We start from the raw sequence: 20,630 nt of genomic DNA on the forward strand, positions 1-20,630 counted from the left end.
TCCAAGAATTTGAACCTGCAAGTGAGCGGGAGGCCGTGAACGCATCGTGAGGCTGGTCAGACTGGCCAGGTGAGTTTCCCCGCGGCTGGGATCTGGGATCAGTTTTCTGTCGCGCTAATTACAAACAGTTAAGCTGCAGTGCATAGTGCTGCTGACCTGAGATCAGTGTGAGAGTGTCGGACAGCAGAAGGAGGGTGTCAGACAGGATGTTGTTACCTGTTTCACTGAGCTGAATAGACGGAGAATTATCTTCAGGTAAGTCAGCGTCCAACAGCCAATTCATTGTGTGTTTTTCGCTTTTCACGGCAGGAATGTTGACTGTAACATATAAAGCAGACCCACGACATAGATTGTTTTTGTTGTGTTCCTCAATATTAACTGCTGCGTTTTGTTTTTTATTTCTTTTTTACAATTTTACCGGTCTGCCGTGGAAGCGGTTGTATGCAGAGCCTGCTGTCTGCTACAGCCCTTTACAACCTCAGGAAAAATGGTTGTTTAACAGTAAACCAACGTCTGTCGGTCAACATTAAGTATGCTAGACGGTGCCATTAATTGGCTGAGATTTAGCGCTTTCATATCCTCGACCCATGTCCCAACGACCTGCAGGATATGCTAACATCCTTTCTGATTATGTCCCCTTAAAAAGCTAAACAGCTAAAAAGTGATTTTTCCTCCTCAGATTCTCAGTCTCATTTCAATGATTTGTAGGTCTAAAAGGGTCAAATCTCCAGTATGTAAATAGCAAAAAATCAGAAACGTCAGAAAAAGTAATCTAAGTTTGTGTAACTTCAATATTTTTCTTTCTTTCTTATCCCGTTGATAATCTTGATACTGAATTGTTAAGAAATCTCAGATTATCTTTGCAATCAGTGATTCCCAGCCTCTGTCCTAACTGCAATTGTACAACAAACATTTAGTCAGGGAGCTATCACAGAAGAGGAATTATCACTTCATTCAATTCAGCTTTATTTCAGACTCATAAGTCCATATCACATCCATATCTATAAATGATATATATGTCTGTGTGTGTGTGTGTGTGTGTGTGTGTATATAAAATCTTTCTTCGGTTAAAATATCTGACTTCCTTTGGTTGATGACTTTCTGCTTTGATATGTCTGATTGGGATAAGGGAAACTGTGACCAGCATTTCTCAATATCAGTTGAAAAAAAATCAGTGGATCAGAAAATTAATCATTAGTTGCAGCTGTCATTCTGTTAGTATTGTAAGTTGGTATAATGCTGACCTGAGGGTGATAGTCAGAAGGCGAGAGGTTCACTAAAGTGGAACATCCCCCCTCTGCCCCTTTGTTTGTTGTCAGATATGGAGTATTTACAGCCTGTGTGATGATCTGACTGCCTGTGTTTGTTGCCCCACTGGACTTTGTTGTCGTGAGGTAGAGGCCTTGTTCCTAGATCTCAGGACTTGCTTTGGCAACTATAATGTTATCATAAACAATAGAAATTATTTCTAAAGCTACGAAAATAAGACCCAAATTTGAATAACCTGGAAGTATCCTTTGAAGCTACTGTAGGTCCATGAGTTGGCAGTAGACTGTTTTGATCCTCTGGTTTTCTCTCTGTAGTGATCACAGAGTCCAGGTCCCGATGTCGTCAGGAGGAGTTGGTTCTGTCACCAGGTTCGACCGGGTGCGGGAGATCCCACACTATGACGAGGTCCCTGTAGGCTCCTTATGGCGGGACCAGGATTTTCCTCCGCCCCCTGTACCCTTGCATGAAACATTGCCGGCCAGCAGCTTAGACCCCCTCCCCCCTCCCCCTCTACCTGACCAGCCAGCTGTTGGGCCTGAATCCTTCTACCCTCCCAGCGACGATGAGCCAATGGAAGGCGACTGTGATGCCATGGACATTAAGCCGGTGCGCCGCTTCATCCCTGACTCTGTCAAAAACTTCTTCCGTGGCAACAGTGGTAACCGTGACAGCAAGGGTTGGTCTGTTCCCCCTCCTCCACCGCATCCACCTGCCCCTCACTCCCCTGCCCCCTCATCCAAGAAGAGCACCAATGGCTATACCACGGCGGGAGTCCCCTGCTCACCTCCCCACTCTGCTCCTCCATCTCCGTCCCTTCCTGGCTCCTATCGGGACCCCTATGGCGGCTCCGGGGGCAGTTATACCACTGAAAAGGAGCGAGACAGACTGCTCCTGGGTGCTGAGGCCCTAGACTCTGCATCCGCAGTGCCTACTAATCTATCAGCCCTGACCTACCAGGAGAGAGTGGAGGAGTACCACCAGCGCTACGCCTACATGAAGTCATGGGCTGGCCTGCTGAGGATCCTGGGCTGTGTGGAGCTGCTGCTGGGAGCAGCTGTGTTCGCCTGCGTCTGTGCTTACGTTCATAAGGACAATGAGTGGTTCAATATGTACGGATACTCCCAGCCACAGTTGTTTGGGGGACTCGGTGGAGGTGCTGGTGCATATGGGTATGGGGGCGGTTACTACACGGGACCCAAAACCCCGTTTGTCCTAGTGGTGGCTGGTCTTGCATGGATAGTGACCGTTATTCTAGTCGTTCTTGGAATGACCTTATACTACAGAGCCATCCTTCTCGACTCTTCTTGGTGGCCACTGACAGAGTGTTCCATCAACCTGGTCTTGGCGGTGCTCTATTTGGCAGCAGGGATAGTTTATGTGAGGGACACCACTCGAGGGGGGCTGTGCAACATGCCGGTCTTCAATAATGGGATAAACGGAGCCTTCTGTCGCACCGAAGCCGGTCAGACAGCAGCCATCATCTTCCTCTTCATCACCATGGTGCTCTACTTCATCAGTGCAGGAGTGTGTCTGAAGCTGTGGAGGCATGAAGCATCTAGGATGAGGAAGGAGGCGCTGGCACAGGAGGTCTGACAGAAACATGCACACACACACACACACACACCTTTATCTCTCTATACTTGACAGCATGCATTCCCTAGCCCCAAACCCTAACCTTAACAATTACAACTAAATACTAGACACTATGTACTTAAAACTCTCTCTAATAAAATAATGGTTGCTTCCTGTCTCATGCTACAAGCTTCTGTAAGCTTCTGTTCTCTGTGAACGCAATCTTACCAGTGTTACTCTACTAAACACACAACAGTATCAAGGCCATGTAGCTGGAATTTATTTAACTGAAGTGTTCTACCAGCCTCAGTATGAGACAACATACAGGCTTGTGTCCCCACGTCATTACAGTTTGAGACAGACACATCCTGCTGACACCCTGTCAAATATCTGTCAGATTCTCAATACCTTAATTCAAGGCAGTTTTTTTAACATGATACATTTCATTACAAGGATGTTGAACACTGTGAGCACCTTATGAATGACTCCTCATCTCTTCTTCCCATCACAATAAACCTAGATGAAAACTATTGGATCGTCAGTCCCTCTGTCTATAGTAAGTATCGCTGATACCTTTTTGAATGTTCTGTCAGACATTGAATTGCACACAGTGTACACGAACTGAACACATGGCTGTCTACTGCAGCTGGGTCCAGCCTCCAGGGCCTCAGAGCAGACTCCTCTCCCCACCATCCAGCCAGACCTCATGGACGCTCCACACAGCTCTGCAGCTGCTTCTCTGATGGCGCTGGAGCCAGAGATCCTCCGAGGTCACATACCAGCTGGACACATCCCCAAACCTGTTGTTATAGCTGACTATGTGGCGTGAGTATTACCTTCCTAGTCACATTTTTCAAAAATACATTGCTTTATTCAGGCACCCTGGATAAGAAGTTTAGCCTCTCAAATATGTATGTTTCATGAATGAATGAAAGAATCCATGCAGGTTCTCAAAAATATTCTTGATTAAAGATACAGTCCCAGATTTTGTGTAGGTTCACATAGCGTTCCCCAACATTAAACAAAGTTTGCTGTAAAGTGTGATGATTATCAGACCTAGTAAAGCCTTTCATGTGTGCGACAGAGATGAAACTCTGGGCCTCAGCAGTGAATGACCTCCACTGCATTTTTTTGTGTGTGTCCTGAAAACAGATTTCATCATAGTTATGTAATGTCTTGTTCATGTTGTACTTTTCTGACTGATGGAGATCTTTGGTATTTACTGAAGTAGTCAACAAAATCCACAGGTCTCCATTGACAGAGAGCATAAATTTGAACATAAACCCTCATCACAATGTTTTTAAGCCTTCATTTTGTGAACGGTTGTGAGTGAAATGTGAGGAAAGCTTTGGTCACCAATCCGAAGCAATGGTCGCAGATCACGCTGTCCACTACTGTATGATTTAGAGCTGTAGCGACCAATGAAAGCTGACATCAAAATTCTGATAGTGACAGAGATTTAGGACCAAATTCTTACAATGTGATCCATGTGTATGAAAACCAACCAACTGGAATACACCATGAAAAAACACAGTACACTTGTCAACATGACATTATAATCATCATGCTTTGAATAAAGTAGAATTTAGGGAAACCATGGAAGTGATGCAGATGGATGATGTGAGATGATAATGTGTCTGTGCTTAAACATACTTTTTCTATTTCCATCATAGTGCTACAACTTAAACATTGAAGTGAAATGTAAAGATTCAGGAGCCAGCGTGTATGGCCTTTAAGGATAAGTCTGGTTATATTCAATATTTTTTTATAGTCAACAAAGTCCTCGTCCGTGTGTCCTACTACCAAGTATTGTGTGTATCACAGCCTGATATATCTTCTTGCTCTGTGCCATAGAGTTCAATTGTTTTACAAAAATGGGTGAAAGAAACACCAGTGAACCACACACACCGTCCTACTGCCCCAAATACTCACTCGAGCACTAAATTTGAATGAATCTGCCCTTTAAAATAGTCCCCAAACAAATGCACCTATTTCCTCCTGTTTGAGTATCATTTGCTAGACACTACAGTGACTAGCTATTTCAGGAAATGACTGAGCCTTGAATGAAACTATATATCTGTGACTGTGAAGATTCTCAGTCATTCAGGTTGTGGTTAGCCAATCAGGGTTGAATCAAGGGCAGCTGCACTTGTTGTAGAGACTTTGAAACGTTTCACCTCTCATCCAAGCAGCTTCTTTACTTCTAACTGGCTGTGCAGACTTGTATATTGAGGAAACTAAACAACCATTGAACAAATGCTTGGCTCAACACAGGAGGGCCAACTCCTCAGGTCAAGACTCAGCAGTCTACAACACCTGATAGATAAGGGACACTCACTCCAGAGGAGGAGGTCTACAACAACACTTATCCCCCCCTAAAACACTGTCCTTTCATCCCTTCCCTGGAGGTTTAACAAGCTTCCACAAATGGCCTCATGTGACAACACATGATGTTCACACAGCCAGCCACACCCAAGTGCTTCAGTTTTAATATAGGTTAAATACCTGAGACTCCCCACCAGCCAGTTGGAACTGAAGACGCCTCTTGGATGAGAGGGGAAACGTTTTCAAGTGTCTACAATGAGTCCAGCTGCCCCTGATTCTACCCTCCATGGGTATGTATTTTATGAGGCATTTTTAAAGATTAACATCTTCAATAGGAACCAGTGACTTGGGGCTGACTGCCACAGCTGGCAAGTCAAAAAGTATTGAGAGATGAACCAGTGCTTTTTATGGGATTTGTTGACAGCAATAAAACAAAACATGCCAGCCTTATACTTCCTTCAGTAAGGTTTGGTTAATTAAAAAAAATCCCAATCTAGAAATATTTTAAACCATGCCATGAAATCTGGTTCGACATCAGTTTTTCTGTCTGTCTTAAAACAATAGTCAGGTGTCCATTTTTACAATGCAACAGGTTTTGCTTGCTGTGATCAATCCTACTGTTCATACTGGCCACAGAGATCCGTCCTAATGTGCTTCCAATGTACTGTACTTGGTGGCGGCAAAATCCAGTCAAGTCCTCCTTTTATGCAAAAAGGATTTACAAAGTTTATGTAAAGTTGACATGATGCTTCAGCTGTAAGTCAAACAAGTGCTGTCCAAAGTTAGAGCATTTTAGTGCTATATTGTCTCTTTCTTTTACTACTCTTTTACTTTCACTTGCTCTGCTGGGTCTGGAGAAACACAAAGCAGGAACTTTGTACTTAGAAGATTGGAATTTTGAAAGATACCCATTTGATTTGTCTAACTCACACTAAAGCCTAGATATAGGAAGGAAGCATTGGCAGGAGCAGCACTGCAGCAGCGACACTGTTTGTGTGGACAGCAAACAGATGTGAGTTGCAGCAGTTGAACCATCACACACAGCAGAGTTAGGCAGTGTGTCCGGGGCATTCGGATCTGCTGCTGGGACACTGACACACATTCAGCTGTAGTGTGAATGTAGCTGGTGGCCCAAGACAATGTGTTGTGTCCGGTCCTGTTTCCACAGGAAGTACCCCAGCATTCGCTCAGACGAGGAGAGGGACCAATACAAGGCTGTGTTCAATGACCAGTACGCCGAGTACAAGGAGCTCCACGCCGAGGTTCAGGTCATGGCCAGGAAGTTTGAAGAGATGGATGAGATGATGCAGAGCCTTCCCTCCCGGCCTTCCAGTCAAATGGTACAATCCTGACTTCACACACAGACACACACACACACACAGAACACAGATGGATACACACTCTATAAGTATGTCCAGTAACATGCTTATTTTTTTTCAGGAGAAGGAGCGGATAAGTAGCATTTTAATGGAATATGAAAGGAAGAAAGCTGTAAGTATAATACATCATAAAATGTGATTTGTGATCCATCCACTGTCACTCACTGAGTCGCTGTTTCTATGCCACAGAGTCCATCCTCTGGTTAAGGTCTAAATTTATTTTGTATATTGAATGAGCTGCTAAATTCATAAATATATGAAAATAAAAGCAGTCCAGATGATATCCAACAGTTCCTTGTGTAACTCTAAGCAGCCATACACATACAGATGTTCCTGTTAAACAGGTACAGACAGCAGCTTTGTGTTACAAGCGTAGTGTATAGTGTAACATTTGGACACACACACCAGGCAGGAATTGTCACGTTGCGAGACAGCAGGGCGCGGTCAGGGCACGAGAAGCAAAGGAATTCATGGAAATCATGGCTGGAATTTTTCGAAAATTACAAATTGCTTTACTAATGACAGGAGATGATGAGGAACAACTGTCCCCACCATTGTTGCATTTGCATAATTATACCAAGGTATAACAGTTCATTTACAAGTAATTATAAACAGATTTTTTTTAGCAAGTCATCATGTTATGTAAGATGTTTGAATGATATAGTAACCAGAGTCAGAGTGAAAGTAGAGGTTTATGAGGTCATTCTGTCCCAGCTGCGTCAACCAAAACCAGGTTACAGTACTTCAGTGTTTGAGTCAAGAAAGGAATGCATGCTGCTGTCACAACCAGTGAGTCACGCTTGGAGAATGTGCTCTAAGTATGTTGTCATCAACAGGTCGAAACTATTGAAAAGGCATTAGCTTGTTTATTCCTCTTGTGCATTATGAGAAGGAGAAGCAGAACATAGCACGGCTGAGAGACTGTGACCACCTGCAGGTTTGATGAACTAACATCCCTCGGTGCGTTAGTCTGCTGTGGAGTTTTAACTGTGATTAAACCAGACTGTAAAATAAATCCTATTTTTTGTACTTTTTTACCTTACTAGCTTTATTTAATATTCACTAAATAAATAACTTCAAGGCAAAAGTAAATACATTGAGCTCAAGAAAATTACACTAGACCTTGTTTAAAGGCGCCCAATTTTTACTCATCAAGATCTGTTGTACAGTGTTATCTGTGGCTTTAGAAGCCTGAAATAATAATCCTGCTGATGTCATCAGGGGTACTTCATCTTGGGTTTGACTGCCGATTTATAAGAGAAAGCCTGTGTTATGTACTGTGGCTGTGGTGTTTAAAATAAGGCACGAGGGGTGTAAAGAGATGCTGTCTATTAGGTTGTAGTGCTTTTGGTGCTTGGCTCATGAGAAAAATCAGGTTGCTTGTTTGATTTTTTTTTTTTTCTTTTCTTTTTTTAAATTGGTTCCTCAATACCCCCAATTGTGTGGAAGTGGAATACTAAATCAGTGCAATGCCCCTTAAAGTAATATAAACAGTAAGCCCTACATTTTGAAATGGGACTTCTTAATGCCCTTCTGTAATTACCTTTGAATGCTCCCATTCTCCAAAATCGTCCTCTTTCCTGGTTTGTTGTACTGTCCCTGATAAAAAGGAATTCCATCATCACCAACAAAAGCGAAACATTGAATCTATTTGTGTTTTTCTTGACTTCAGGACCCAACGTATGTGGAAAAACGGGAGAGGTGTGAGTACCTGAAGAACAAGCTGTCTCACATCAAGCAGAAGATTCAGGAGTACAACAAAGTCATCGACTGACACAGTAGCAACTGAACACTGCAGTTTAACACTGAATATAAACTCCAGGTGTGTTAATACAGTCTGCAACTATATCAGAACACTTGCTCTGTTGTACTGAGAACAGTGTATTGGGACTGAGGTGGGAATTGAACAAGAGCCCTCATTGTTGATAAACCCATAATTGCTGATTGTAGATATTCCATTACTACATTAAAACAGATAGACGTGCCATCACTGCTGTTAGTGTATTGAATGATGAAAATGACAGACAGGAAAATCATTGTTAAAGGTAGAAACATCATCAGGAGGTAGAAAGGGTGCTAAAAGGCAAAGAAAGAGGAAGCTGCACCAAAAATGGGATCTGAAAACATGGACAGAACGCAGACAGCTGGAATCGATCAGGTCTAACCTAAATAAATAAGAAAAGGTGTGCATTATGTGTAAACACTCAGCATGTCCTGATGCAGATCTCATTTTAAAGGTAGTGTGTGTTTAGCCTTAGCAACAAAGACTGGAAGCAGAGGCAGACTGTTAGATCACCTCCACCAGAAGAGGCCAAAGCCCCTCTACTGGTGTTGCTATGTACATTTTACATGCCTCATCTGATACTTTGGTGTCCTAATGAACTAAACCATGACTAATTTACAAGAAACTAAATGCTCTTTTCATCAGAGGGTGGCAATCAGACGACAATCAAGTACATTTCCTAAAATGTGTGTGTGAATAGCACTGTAGCGGACAGAGGTGTCAGCTGAAGTTCAGGGTAGTTTAACAGTGCATATTGGTGGTCAGATACTTCTGCGTACTGCGTGTGTCATACTGTGGAGGGTTAGCTGCTTGCCATAATGCTCACTTGTACTCTGTTGTCTTTGGTTCTTGAACTGTGAGGCACAATGTGAACATTTTCTAAAAGCGCTCCACAGTAGAATGTATGAACTGTCTCTCACACTGTTACTGAAATCACAATGATCAATATAACAGAGTGTTTTTCAATTAGTTTTAGTCTTGCCTTTTCTAAACTCTTATTTGTACAATGATATGTTTTGTATGTGTGTATTATTGTTTTGTATCATATCTGGTATGTCGTACTGCTTTATGCCAGTGAAGCACCTTTTTATATACTTGTATTTTGCATTTTTTGACTTTTGCCATGACACGTTTGAGTGGCTTCTGCTGCATCTGTCATTCATACTAATAAACCAGTAAAATCAGAACAATGCTCTGTGGTCATGATTTATATTTTTACTTATTTGTTGAAATGGTGCAACTAGAAATATGAATTTACCATAATAAATGCGTAACACAAGTTTTTTTTTCTGATTTATGGAAAAGTATCTTTCTAATTTATAGTAATAGTATAAGTACGTAGTCTGATTAACCATTGTTAAGTCTTTTCTTGAAAACTGTTTTAAAGTGTTTTGAGTCTTGTTTTCTCCCAAAATTGGTATCCAAATTTAATTTCTCTATTAAAATGCTGAGGCACAATCATTAAAATAATCAAATTAGAACTGCAGAACGAAATTGACAGCCAGGAGGCTTTTGAAGAGGTGTGCCCCCCCCCCGATCATTAGTAAGTCATGTGGGAAATTCTGAACACATCTGAATGTAAAAATTGAGAAATTCAGGGACACAGGACATCCTTTCAGTCCAGAATGATCTGGAAGAAGTTGATTGCATGCAAAGCTCCATTTATATCTCAATTTCAATGAATGACTTGTAAAATGGCTGCTTTGGCTCCGCAGATATGCACCTGGGAGGACTGGTTTTTCTGACCTGAGGTGTATTTTTTCAAACCGTTTTCCTGGTGTCAGGTTTTGAAACACTGGAGGCAGTTTTCCTGCTGATTTTCCTCAGCAGGAAAACTGGATCAGCATGACAGCTTTTCAGCCTCAGGTTACATTAGAGCAGAAAAAACGCTTAGAACATTAAAAAAAAAAAAAAAAAGAAAAAAGAAAAAAAAGAAGAAGATGTATTTAAAATGTAAATGACCAAGTAAGACTTCCTTGGATTTGTCACAGTTAAACTTTTTTATTTTATTTTGTAAACTGTAATTCAAATTAATTTATTTAAATTTAATTCTGTTTTTTAATATTTTTTAAATGAATAAGCTGAATTGCTTATATTGAAAAATGATTTACTGTTATCTATACATTATTTTTATTGATTTTAAAACAGAGTGGTGATACTGAGAAATATTGAATGTAAGTGACGTTATTTAGAGATTGAAAATGAAACTAAATATATACTATACATATATAAATATGCTGTAAGATGTCTCATTCATTTGATGAATGACACTGAAACTGATTACAGTTCAGTGGAAACAGCCTGCGCGTGCTCCCCCATGACACATTACTGTACGTTCAGATACGTTAGACTTTGGCGGGCCTGAGGGTGTGGATCCTGAGGAGAGTGAATGGCGCGGCTGCTTTGTGATTGCTGAGGGGGAGAGAGGACAGGTTAGTCCTGTATGACCTGGGGAGGAGACCACGTGACGAGCACACACCTGTGGGCGTCTCTCGTTAGAAGTCCCTGAGCGCGCGGTGGAGAGCACGGAGGATGCGGCCGCGCGCACAGTGACAGTTGTTTGTCTTCATCACCTCAGCGTCACTTCTGTCCTCAGATCAGGCGGTTCACCACGACAGGTGGGTCAATTTAAACATTTACCGAATTATGTGGGCGGAATGTAATGCCAGACAAACGAAACACTACTGAGGAGATAATTTACACGTTAATGCTTTGAAATGATTGAAGGAATCGTGGGTTAAAGACAGCATTCATAAGGAAATATCACAAGTTTAGTTACGCCATTTTAACATGCCTTTTTTTCTTTTCTTTTTTTAGCGCTTAGCAAGCTAGCTGTGTTTTGTGTTTATCTATAACGACAGCCTAAAATTAGTCTATTTTATTGTAAGCCTTACTTTGTAATGTGAATCATTGATATTTGTTGATCTTTTTTTCCTTTTGTATAACTTTAAATGATTTGGAGTGTAAATAGTAACTATCATGTCAGCTAGTGAAGTGATATATCGTCAGGATCTGCGAGATGAGACCAGAACATGTCAGTCAAAGTGCAGCAGCAGTTGTAGATCAGACAGTCTGTAGTTTCACTCTCTGTGAAACTAGCCAGCCCAGTTCAGTTTGATTTATCAGCTGCTCGTTTTTTGAAGATAGACAGTTTCAGCGTGTGTGCCGGTGTATCGCCACCCACTGATTGCTGCTTTGTTTCACCACAAACAAACTTAGAGTCCAGGCAGCAGACTTGTCTCTTGCTGTGGGTGAATGGCTGAACAGCAGCTGTCTGAGGAAGGTCAATATTTGAAGTCTCGTTTTGAATGAGGCGAGCTTTGAATGAGATATACATGTGATGCTTTGCTAGTTTACTTCCCACACAAAATTTCACATCAACAAATCATTACCAAATTAACTCAAGCACAGTGGTTTACCTTTTAATGTTTTCCTATACCCTGAGGGCAGACACTGGTTTCTATTCATATCAAAATGACTGAGTATGGAACCTGTACTGCGTATGTCCATTGCACAGAGTAGTTTTATTTAGATGACTGTGTGTTGAGTTTGGTGGGACATCTGATGGAGACAAAGGATGGCTGCTGCTTTGTGAAAGATAGTTCATCAAACAATAATCATTGATTGTTAACATTATACAAAAATCACTTTTTTGCTAAATGTGTGTGTGTGTGTGTGTGTGTGTGTGTGTGTTTTCCTTTTTTTTTTTTTTTAGCAGATTTAAGTTCATTTCAATATGCCGAACAACAGACACAGCCCTCCACCCTACCAACCAAATGGTAGCAAACAGTAAGTTGACCTACAATCATTCCTCACTACAACACTGTCATCCTCTTGTCTCACATACCCCACACACACACACACACACACACACACACACACACACACACATTTTCATGTTTAACTTTGGAGTAATTTACTTTTAAGTGTACGTACATCTGTAGCAGCTGAAGATATGAGTGTTTTTCAGATGGCCTTCCACTTTTTTTTTTTTTAACTATCTCTGTGTGAAATTTGGCTTTTGTTTGAAAATGGTGGAAGTCAGAAGTGTCTCTGCTAATCTGATACATAGAAACATGCTAATACAAACATATAGTCCTATCTGGGAAGAAATACGATGACAGAAAAAATGAAGTTATCAGGAGAAACTCCATAATCAGATGCATGGTTGTCAGCTGCAGGGAAGTATTGCTATTCTGTTTTAGCGTTGTCCTGCTGAATGTCTATTACAGACCACATCCTGTAATTTCATGATGGTTAAAATCCCATTTGGAGCAATGAGTTAAATCACAGAGGAGCACGGTGAATATTTTATTCCCCACCTCCCCCTGTAACGTTAGTCTCATCTGGGCTTGAGAAAACAAGAGCATTCCACAAAATGTTGAACTGTTCCTTTGAATAAATGATCAATCAAAAGTAGATTACCCTAAAAAGGGAAAATTTTCATTATCAGCGCAACATGAACTGTAGGTAGTCTTGGCGTCATGTTAGCTTTGTTCAGTATCACTGGTGTAGCTGGGTTCTTTCTGTAATAGTATTTGATGTGAGTCCATCAAAGGCAGACTCAGCCAGGAGGTTACAGGTCTCTTCAGTCTGTTCTGTCACAGCACACATTGACCACAGGGCCTCTGTCCTCTTCTGTTGCAGCCATAGCAGCAGACACAGGCACAGTGAGCTCATGTCCAATCCAGCCTTTTCCTACTACCCAGGAGACAAGATGCTTCACTTCTATCGCTGGACTTCACCACCGGGTGTGATGAAGATATTATGCATCATCATCATCGTCATGTGTGTGGCTGTGTTTGCCTGTGTGGCCTCCACGCTGGCCTGGGACTATGATATGAGCCTCATGGGTCTGGGTGGTGGAGCTGGCTTGGTGCCAGGTTACGGCGGCTCATACGGCGGCTCATACGGTGGCTCATACGGTGGCTCTTATGGCGGCTCCTATGGAGGTGGGATTAGCAGCGGTGGCGCCTATGGCTATGGAGCGACGCAAATGGATCCCAAAGCTGGCAAAGGTTTCATCATTGCCGTTGCTGCCATCACCTTCATAGCTGTGCTCATCATATTTGTGTTGGTTGTTTCGAGGCAAAACGCTGCCCGCTCATCACAGTTCTACCTAGCAACCATCATCATCTGTGCCATCTTGGCATTTCTGATGGTCATCGCTACTATTGTGTACTTGGTAGCGGTGAACCCAACAGCCCAGTCCACAGGCTCTATGTACTACAACCAGGTCCGCCAGCTGTGTGCCCAGTACCAGAACCAGAACCAGGCCCAGGGCATCTTCCTCAACCAGTACCTCTACCATTACTGTGTGGTGGAGCCTCAAGAGGTGTGATTCACTTGCTTTTTTGGGAGGCTGTGGTGATGTTTGGGTTCTATGGGGCAGGGTGTAAATATTTCCTTTATCAACAGGAATCCAGTGATGAATGTTTTTTTACACACAGATATCACAGGTAGATGTTGGCATATAGTCAACAGCAGTTTTCCACTGACAGCTAAAAAGGGATATGAAAATAGAAATACTGCCTCAGAAAACAGTTTAAATGTAGTGAGTGATGCCAAGAGTAGCTAACACTGCAAAAAGAACCCCCAGGGTTCTCTGTCTCTGTAGTTGACAGAACGATCACACTGGTCACACCCTTAAGCATGGAGATAGATAGCAGGTGATAGCAGGAAGGTTGCTCTCTGCTGTCTGTGACTTATTCTGAGGCACCAGGACATTTTTTCTAGATAGACATGTTGCTGTTGAGTTTTTCAAATGTGTTGTTGGATACTTTGAGTTTCTTAAACCAAATTATTAACTTTTGTTGTTTAGTGGTTGTGAAGGAAGCGTCTTTCTAATTTTGGGGGGATTTTGGTGAAATGACCCCTTAACATAGCACTGTAGCGGCTTGGAGCTATCCTGTTTGCTCTGCCTCGTCAGACCCAGTATTGATTAAGTCTAAGTCTGGTCTTACCTCCCACCTTCAGACTGCCCTCTTATTTATTATCCATGTTAGTAGATGTAATTTCAGCCCACTGATGTTGTCCTGTTGTTCCTGCAGGCCATAGCTATTGTCCTGGGCTTCCTGGTGTTCGTTGCCCTCATCATCCTGCTGGTGTTTGCGGTCAAGACTCGTTCCAAGATCAGGCGGTGGGGCCGGGACCGCATTCTCTGGGAGGAAGTAAAGGTCGTCAATGATGGTCTGCACAACAGCATCGGGGAGTGGGTGAGTGTGTGTGTTTGTTCCCTTTATTGAACAAATGAAGAGTAAATTAAGTACACTGGGTCAATTCAACAAAACGTGGTGCCCTAAATCAAATACTAAGGGTTAGTATTTACTTTTTTTAAGTAGGCAATGCAAATGCTATCAACATTCAAATCACTGTAGTTCTTCTTAACCCCCCTCCCCCAACCAGTCATTACAAGCACTTACTACTAGTCTAGCGATCACAAAATGTCCAAAGGCTCTGACTATTTGAGCAAATTTCAGGGAAATGTGAATAAATGTGACTAAGTAAATTCATGTAGAATATTTTCAATTGATGGAACAGTGCAGCCATAAAAACATGGAATATTTGGTTTGACTATTCCATTCAGAGTAAACATTATATAGTCTCAATGACGAGCTGGAACAAGATGATACTTTCAGAGTATTTTAACAACCTTAAAGTTACTTAAGGGGGGAAATAAGATGGGAAAATGCATGTATAGAGGTTACCTTATCTTTTCATTCCTGTGCTTTGTCTCTTTCTAGTGTGGTGACTTCAAATTTGAGTACAAACTTGTGTTTGATCAGTCTTTTACTTTGCAAATATATCTGTGTAATTCGTAAACAGACTTTAATGAGCCAGTCTTTCTAGAGGTATCTTGGGGACATCCCAAAGCCATGGCATAAACAGAATACAGCTACTCAGAAAATATTTGACTTTAACGAGTCGAGAGTTTAACTTACTCTGTTGTGGCACATTCTTAAAGAAAATGCAGAAACAACATGACGTATGACAAGACGTGAGAAATGATAAAGGTGTGTGTGTGTGTGTGTGTGTGTGTGTGTGTGTGTGTGTGTCCATGCATGTGTGTGAGGACTCAGGAATGGGATGGTTTCATTTGCAGTTTCTGGGTGTGGCCCGTTAAGCCACTCTCAGTTGCAGTATGATGTACTGTGTTGTTAGGATGTTGAGTTCTAAAAATACAACAACTTAACCAACTGCTATCAAAACGTACAGCATCAAAACAACACTTTGAACTCCTAAGGATGAGTGGATGTACAAAAGAGCATTCAGAGAAATCCATATGTCCTTACATGACATGGTTTGCATTCTGAGGATGCTGGAACAAATGAAACTGTTAATGTGAAAACTACTTCCATACCAGCATAGGTTCTGTTGTAGGTGAACTTTCCCAGCAGTGCATTCAGACCTGACATTTCAGCTGTTGTGCTGGCTGAGAAACATCGACTCAGGCTTCCTTGTTGACGGTAGTGATGGTATCAGTGGTATTCAGGCATACAGGGAGAAGCAGAGGAACCGGTTGGTCCTGGTGAACACAACATACAACCAGAATGTTTATACTTCAGCAACCTGTTCTCTCCATATGATAAACTGGGGCAAGTATGAGAGGAGCCTCAGGAAAACCTGACCGAAACCTCAGACAGGCAACCTTTTCTAGGAGGGAAATGGATAATAACATGGAAATCTTAAATATCTTACATATATTTTTTATCTTTAGTTTCTGTAAAACAGTGGCTGAAATCAAGAAGAAAAATTATTCCAGAAGAGTTTCGTAATTAAGACTGATGTGTATTTTAGTATTTTTTTATTTTAGACATTAAGTCTTAAGTGTGGCTCAAGCTCCAAAAACACTGCATCCTACATTTCCCATAATGCAACTAGAATTAGACCCTCTTCATTAGACTTTCCATAACCCCAGTTTGTAACACAGGCTTTCTGTTAAAAATCTGTTGTTTTCTGAGCCCAAGCCCTCGTGACACAGTCAAGGTTATTTTCACAGACTTGACAAAGCTCGTCCAGGGCCACAGGAGACATTATGCAACTGTTTTGACATTAGACTGAACTTCATTTGTGACATTGATTTGTTCGCAACAGCTTTCATCTCAGTCAAGAAGACAAACAGCTTCTGGGAAATGGTATGCTTTTAACATTAAAATCAGCCAAAACCGAAACCCTTCCAGCACAACTGTCTACCCCCCCATACCTAATCACTCAAAGACTACGTCACTGCTCAGCCTTACTGTCTATTCCTGTCTGACCAGTTTAGCTATCCATACATATTTTGTCGCAGCTGGTCACCTTGTTGAGAATGGGGGAATAAATCCCTCTCCAATCGATGGCAATAAATTCTTTGGCAGTGTTCTGTTTAGCCGAGATTCTGTCTTTTCAAGTGTAGTTAAAGATGCTCTCATTGCCTTAGATCCCAGGAAACATATTGGAGAGGACAATCTGGATCCCTTTTTTCTTAGCCTCTTAGCCTAAATTGTCTCAGAGCAAATAACTCCAATTTCAGTTTTTCATATTCCGTCATTTGTAGTAAGGGTATGTTATAGCCCTGCATAAGGGAGGTGACAAGAACAACTTTAACAACTGTAGACCAATGTCCAAACTGCCATGTCTGGCAAGGGTCCGAGAGTCTGTGGTAAATGATCAGTATTTCTGTGCAGAGCACATTCATGTTTTCTGCCAGGGCCAGAGCTGTAGACTCTACTGATGCTAATATTTCAAATACAAACAGATTTATGATTGAGAGGGTTACGGAAAAGAAATATCTAGGTTGATGAAAACCTCACATTCAGATTTCACATAGATAATCTCATGTTTCCCACGCTTTGTTGGAAAACAGCTGTCGAGGCAGTTTTCATGTCAGTCTTGGTCGGATAGTGATGGTTTACAGACATGCATCTTGTTCAGCTCTTAAACTTCTGTACTCTTCTTACCACCCTGCCTTGAGATTTATTACCAGAGATGTTTCTGGTACATATCTTTGTACTTTATATGATGATGTTGGATGGTCTTCTGTCCAAGAGAGACATGATACTCACTGTTATCTTTTCATCTATAAAGCCCATACTGGAAATGTACAATTGTAGCTTTCAGAACTGCTTCATCACTCAGGTGGGCTTTATCAGACACACCGCACTGACTGCCTCTGGCTTTTTGTTCCATGAATCAGGTGTGAACTTTTTAAAAAGTGTTTTTAATTGTAGTGCACCTGACAAAATACAACAGCTCCTTAAAATCACTTTAACCTTTTGACCATTTTAGAAAATTGATCTTAAACCCCTGAACTGCTAATTGATTTTATTTTTATTCACATATTTTATTCTAAATTTTAATTTATTTTACATCACAATTATCTCTCCACAGCTGAACGTCACACTTGTATCTATAATAACATGTTGTCTGTCAAACCCTTCTGAAAACTGTCTGACCTTGTCTCCGCTCCAGGTGAACAATGTCTCTGGTGAACCAGAGGTGCTGGTGAGTGACCATAATGACAAAGTTGGGGGGTCCAGAGATTATCTGGACCACCTGGACCACAGCAAGCCTCTTTACCTGCCAGGGTGAGCTATGCATCATACAGTAAGCCTCACAAGGGTCTTTGTTTTTTAAGATGGTTGGTCTTTGTCAGCTCAATCTTCTCAATGTCCACTGATCAGAAGAAAGAAAAAAAAGTGTCAAGAGTAAAACAAGAAGTTCATTTGTTTACATTTGAATGTGAACATCCTCAAATGAGTCAGTACTTTAATCCCATAGTCATTGTTTCATGTCAGGTATAGTTTACTTACATACAGAGCTGTTACAAAGACACAGCACATGTGTTGCTGTTTAAGTTTTTCCACACTTTTCTGATGGTTTATGGAACATAAAGTTTGAAAAATACAAACTTGCTGGCCTTGTATATTGTCTGACAGCACAGAAGTGTACAAAATATCCACATATAAGAAAAACAAGACCGGTCTATAGAGACGCTAGCAGCCCCATGAGTCTCTAATAACTCATTACATCCCACAAAACCAAATTGTTGGAGAAAAAGAAAAATGGTAGATTACCTTCAGGTTTTTAGTTAGTAAGAACTTAAAGTATTGCTTAATTTGCTTGAACCCACACTATAGCGACCTTGAGGTGTCTGTCTTTTAAGATTGGTTCTTGTATTTTCAGCAATGCTCATCCTCCAATGAGCTAGCTTTAAAGTATAATGGCACTACTGCTGTTGCAGGGACTCAGAAATCAGCAGCTCTGTGACAGGCCTGAAGCCCAGGCTGAGGGACTATGACACTGGTGTGGAGTCTGGAGATGACCTGGAGGAGGAGGACTTCAGCATGTGAGTGGATGTGAAGGGGTCTGATAACCAATGATAGTTATGAGAGTGATTTTAAACTTTGACTGCGTTTGGTTTGTATTAATTCACCATAAATCCATGTTGTTTGTGCACTGGCAAATGTATCTAATAGAGGGTATTTCTATCAGTGTCTAGTTGCCCAAGCTAATTTCATTCTGCTGTCCTCTGCAGTATGTTTCCTTCGATTGTGGATGAGCTGGAGCGTCTAAACTACAAACGGGAATTTGACCGAGATCACCAGGAATACAAGAGCCTGCAGGCTGAGCTGGACGGCATCAACCAGGACCTAGCTGACGTGAACAGGCAGCTGGACCGACACCCTGAGGGCAGTCCACAGTTCCTGGTGAGTGTGGCAGTGCTGGTTTGAGTTTTGGCCCTTTGAGGTGACCATGGCCAGTCTACCCTTCCTCAGAGAACTAAAATCTGTGGTTATGATAACTGATAGAATTAGGTTTAGATAAAGATGAGAGTGAGGCCAGGTGATGAGAACACGGACAGGAAAATGCTTTTGGGATAAAGTTACTGTGAGCTTTACATTTAGTTTAGGACAGACTTTGCCCAAATGTTACTGAAAATATAATAACAGTACACTGAAAGTATGTCATAGCCCTTTTCACACGTGTCTCATTGTGGGGGCAGTTAGAAATTTTGGACTGGAAAGTGGGGTCATCGAGGGCCAGAAAGGGTGAGAAATCTTGGTTTAGCATGCAACCAGTTTGTGTGTGACTGTGGGATGGCGCTGTCTTCAGAGTGGCCACTTCAGATCATTGACAGCTACCTTTCTGATCTTAGGATGCCATGGATGAACTCACCAGACTGAAGAATCTCAAGAAGGTAAGGCATATGCAGACATTTCCAGCAGCAAATGCAATGTAAATAACGCAACTGAAAAAGTGATTTTGTGATTAAAATCAAATTCTTTTAATTATTCTCCTTTCCAGTCTCCAAACTATGAGATTAAGAAGAAGAGGTGTAAATATCTCAGGTCCAAACTGTCTCACATCAAGAAAAAGATCAGCGAATATGACCGCCGACCTTGAAGCTTCACCTCTGACCCCCTCATGCTGGGAAAGAGACAAATCCGCAGTTTCTCACCCCACTGTGTTTGAGTTCATCTCAGAGCTGGGTTGCATTACTATAGTGAGATCTTCTTGCCTTTTATAATACATCTGTATCAAAGCCAATCAACTAAGATGTTTTCCAGAAGAGAGGGTGTGAAGGCAGTGGAGTCTTTTTCCCTGTTTCTGTGATCAATTCTTCAGCCTCTGTGAGTTTCATGAAGAACTATTTAGATGTATAAAATGTATTTTATTCATTGTGAGATGTTTTGTTTCAGTACTGGTGACTTATATCAAGCAGTTATTGTGCTTCTTTTATAGGCTTTTTTTTTTTAAAAACATGTGTCATGTACAATGAAATGGAGCTAAGACATGAATTTGCTTGGCATCATTAACTCACTGACCAGTCCTTGTAAATAATGTTTATTTTTAGTCTTTAGAAAGTGTTTCAGTTTTTCTGTAGGAAGCTTTGCTGTAATTTTTGTGCCGTTTTCTGTAAATGATGAAACCTCTCTGTCCCTCTAAGTTCTCATTGTAGAGCTTTCTTATGGTTGATATTAGAAGGAAAAGCTCAAGTGTAACTAATTGATTAATGATGCCTCTGTTACCTTGTGCTGTAACATTTGTCTTCTTCTGTAATAAATTTCATTTCTCATTTCCACTTTTTTCAAAAGCAAATGAACAATTCTTGTCAATATATTTTTTTCATTTATGGACCAATTGCCTGTTTCTCTGAACGTGTATGTTTTGGTGTGCAATCACAGTTAGATCTGTTTGTATACGGTTTGGAGAAAGGAAGGCTGTAAGCTTTTAATAAAAAATGTAAGGTACTAACGAGCTCGTAGTGTATTGTATTGTGTAAATAAAACCCGTCGTAGTACTTGCTCTGCTGTTCGTTG

General features: G+C 41.4%; 2 protein-coding genes across 3 annotated transcripts; both read left to right on the plus strand.

Moving 5' to 3' along the window:
- Positions 1–184: 184 nt before the first annotated feature.
- Positions 185–9,292, plus strand: marveld2b (MARVEL domain containing 2b). Its single transcript, XM_076729788.1, has 7 exons — positions 185–255; positions 1,584–2,856; positions 3,362–3,397; positions 3,488–3,666; positions 6,335–6,506; positions 6,607–6,657; positions 8,218–9,292. Exons 2-7 carry the CDS (start codon positions 1,606–1,608, stop codon positions 8,317–8,319), a joined length of 1,791 nt encoding a protein of 596 aa, XP_076585903.1. The 5' UTR covers positions 185–255; positions 1,584–1,605; the 3' UTR covers positions 8,320–9,292.
- Positions 9,293–10,870: 1,578 nt separating this feature from the next.
- On the plus strand, positions 10,871–20,467 carry oclnb (occludin b). Of its 2 annotated transcripts, none has more exons than XM_076729791.1 (9): positions 10,871–10,946; positions 12,044–12,117; positions 12,976–13,663; positions 14,379–14,543; positions 17,779–17,894; positions 18,551–18,655; positions 18,845–19,016; positions 19,466–19,507; positions 19,615–20,467. In XM_076729791.1, the coding sequence occupies exons 2-9, from the start codon at positions 12,065–12,067 to the stop codon at positions 19,711–19,713; spliced, it is 1,440 nt and encodes a 479-aa protein (XP_076585906.1). In that variant the 5' UTR covers positions 10,871–10,946; positions 12,044–12,064; the 3' UTR covers positions 19,714–20,467. The 2 variants fall into 2 exon arrangements, with proteins under 2 accessions (XP_076585906.1, XP_076585905.1); XM_076729790.1 differs by having other exon boundaries at positions 12,047–12,117.
- The last annotated feature ends 163 nt before the right edge of the window (positions 20,468–20,630 follow it).

Source organism: Chaetodon auriga, chromosome 5 (genome assembly GCF_051107435.1).
Source record: "Chaetodon auriga isolate fChaAug3 chromosome 5, fChaAug3.hap1, whole genome shotgun sequence".
Classification (NCBI taxonomy): Eukaryota; Metazoa; Chordata; class Actinopteri; order Chaetodontiformes; family Chaetodontidae; genus Chaetodon; species Chaetodon auriga.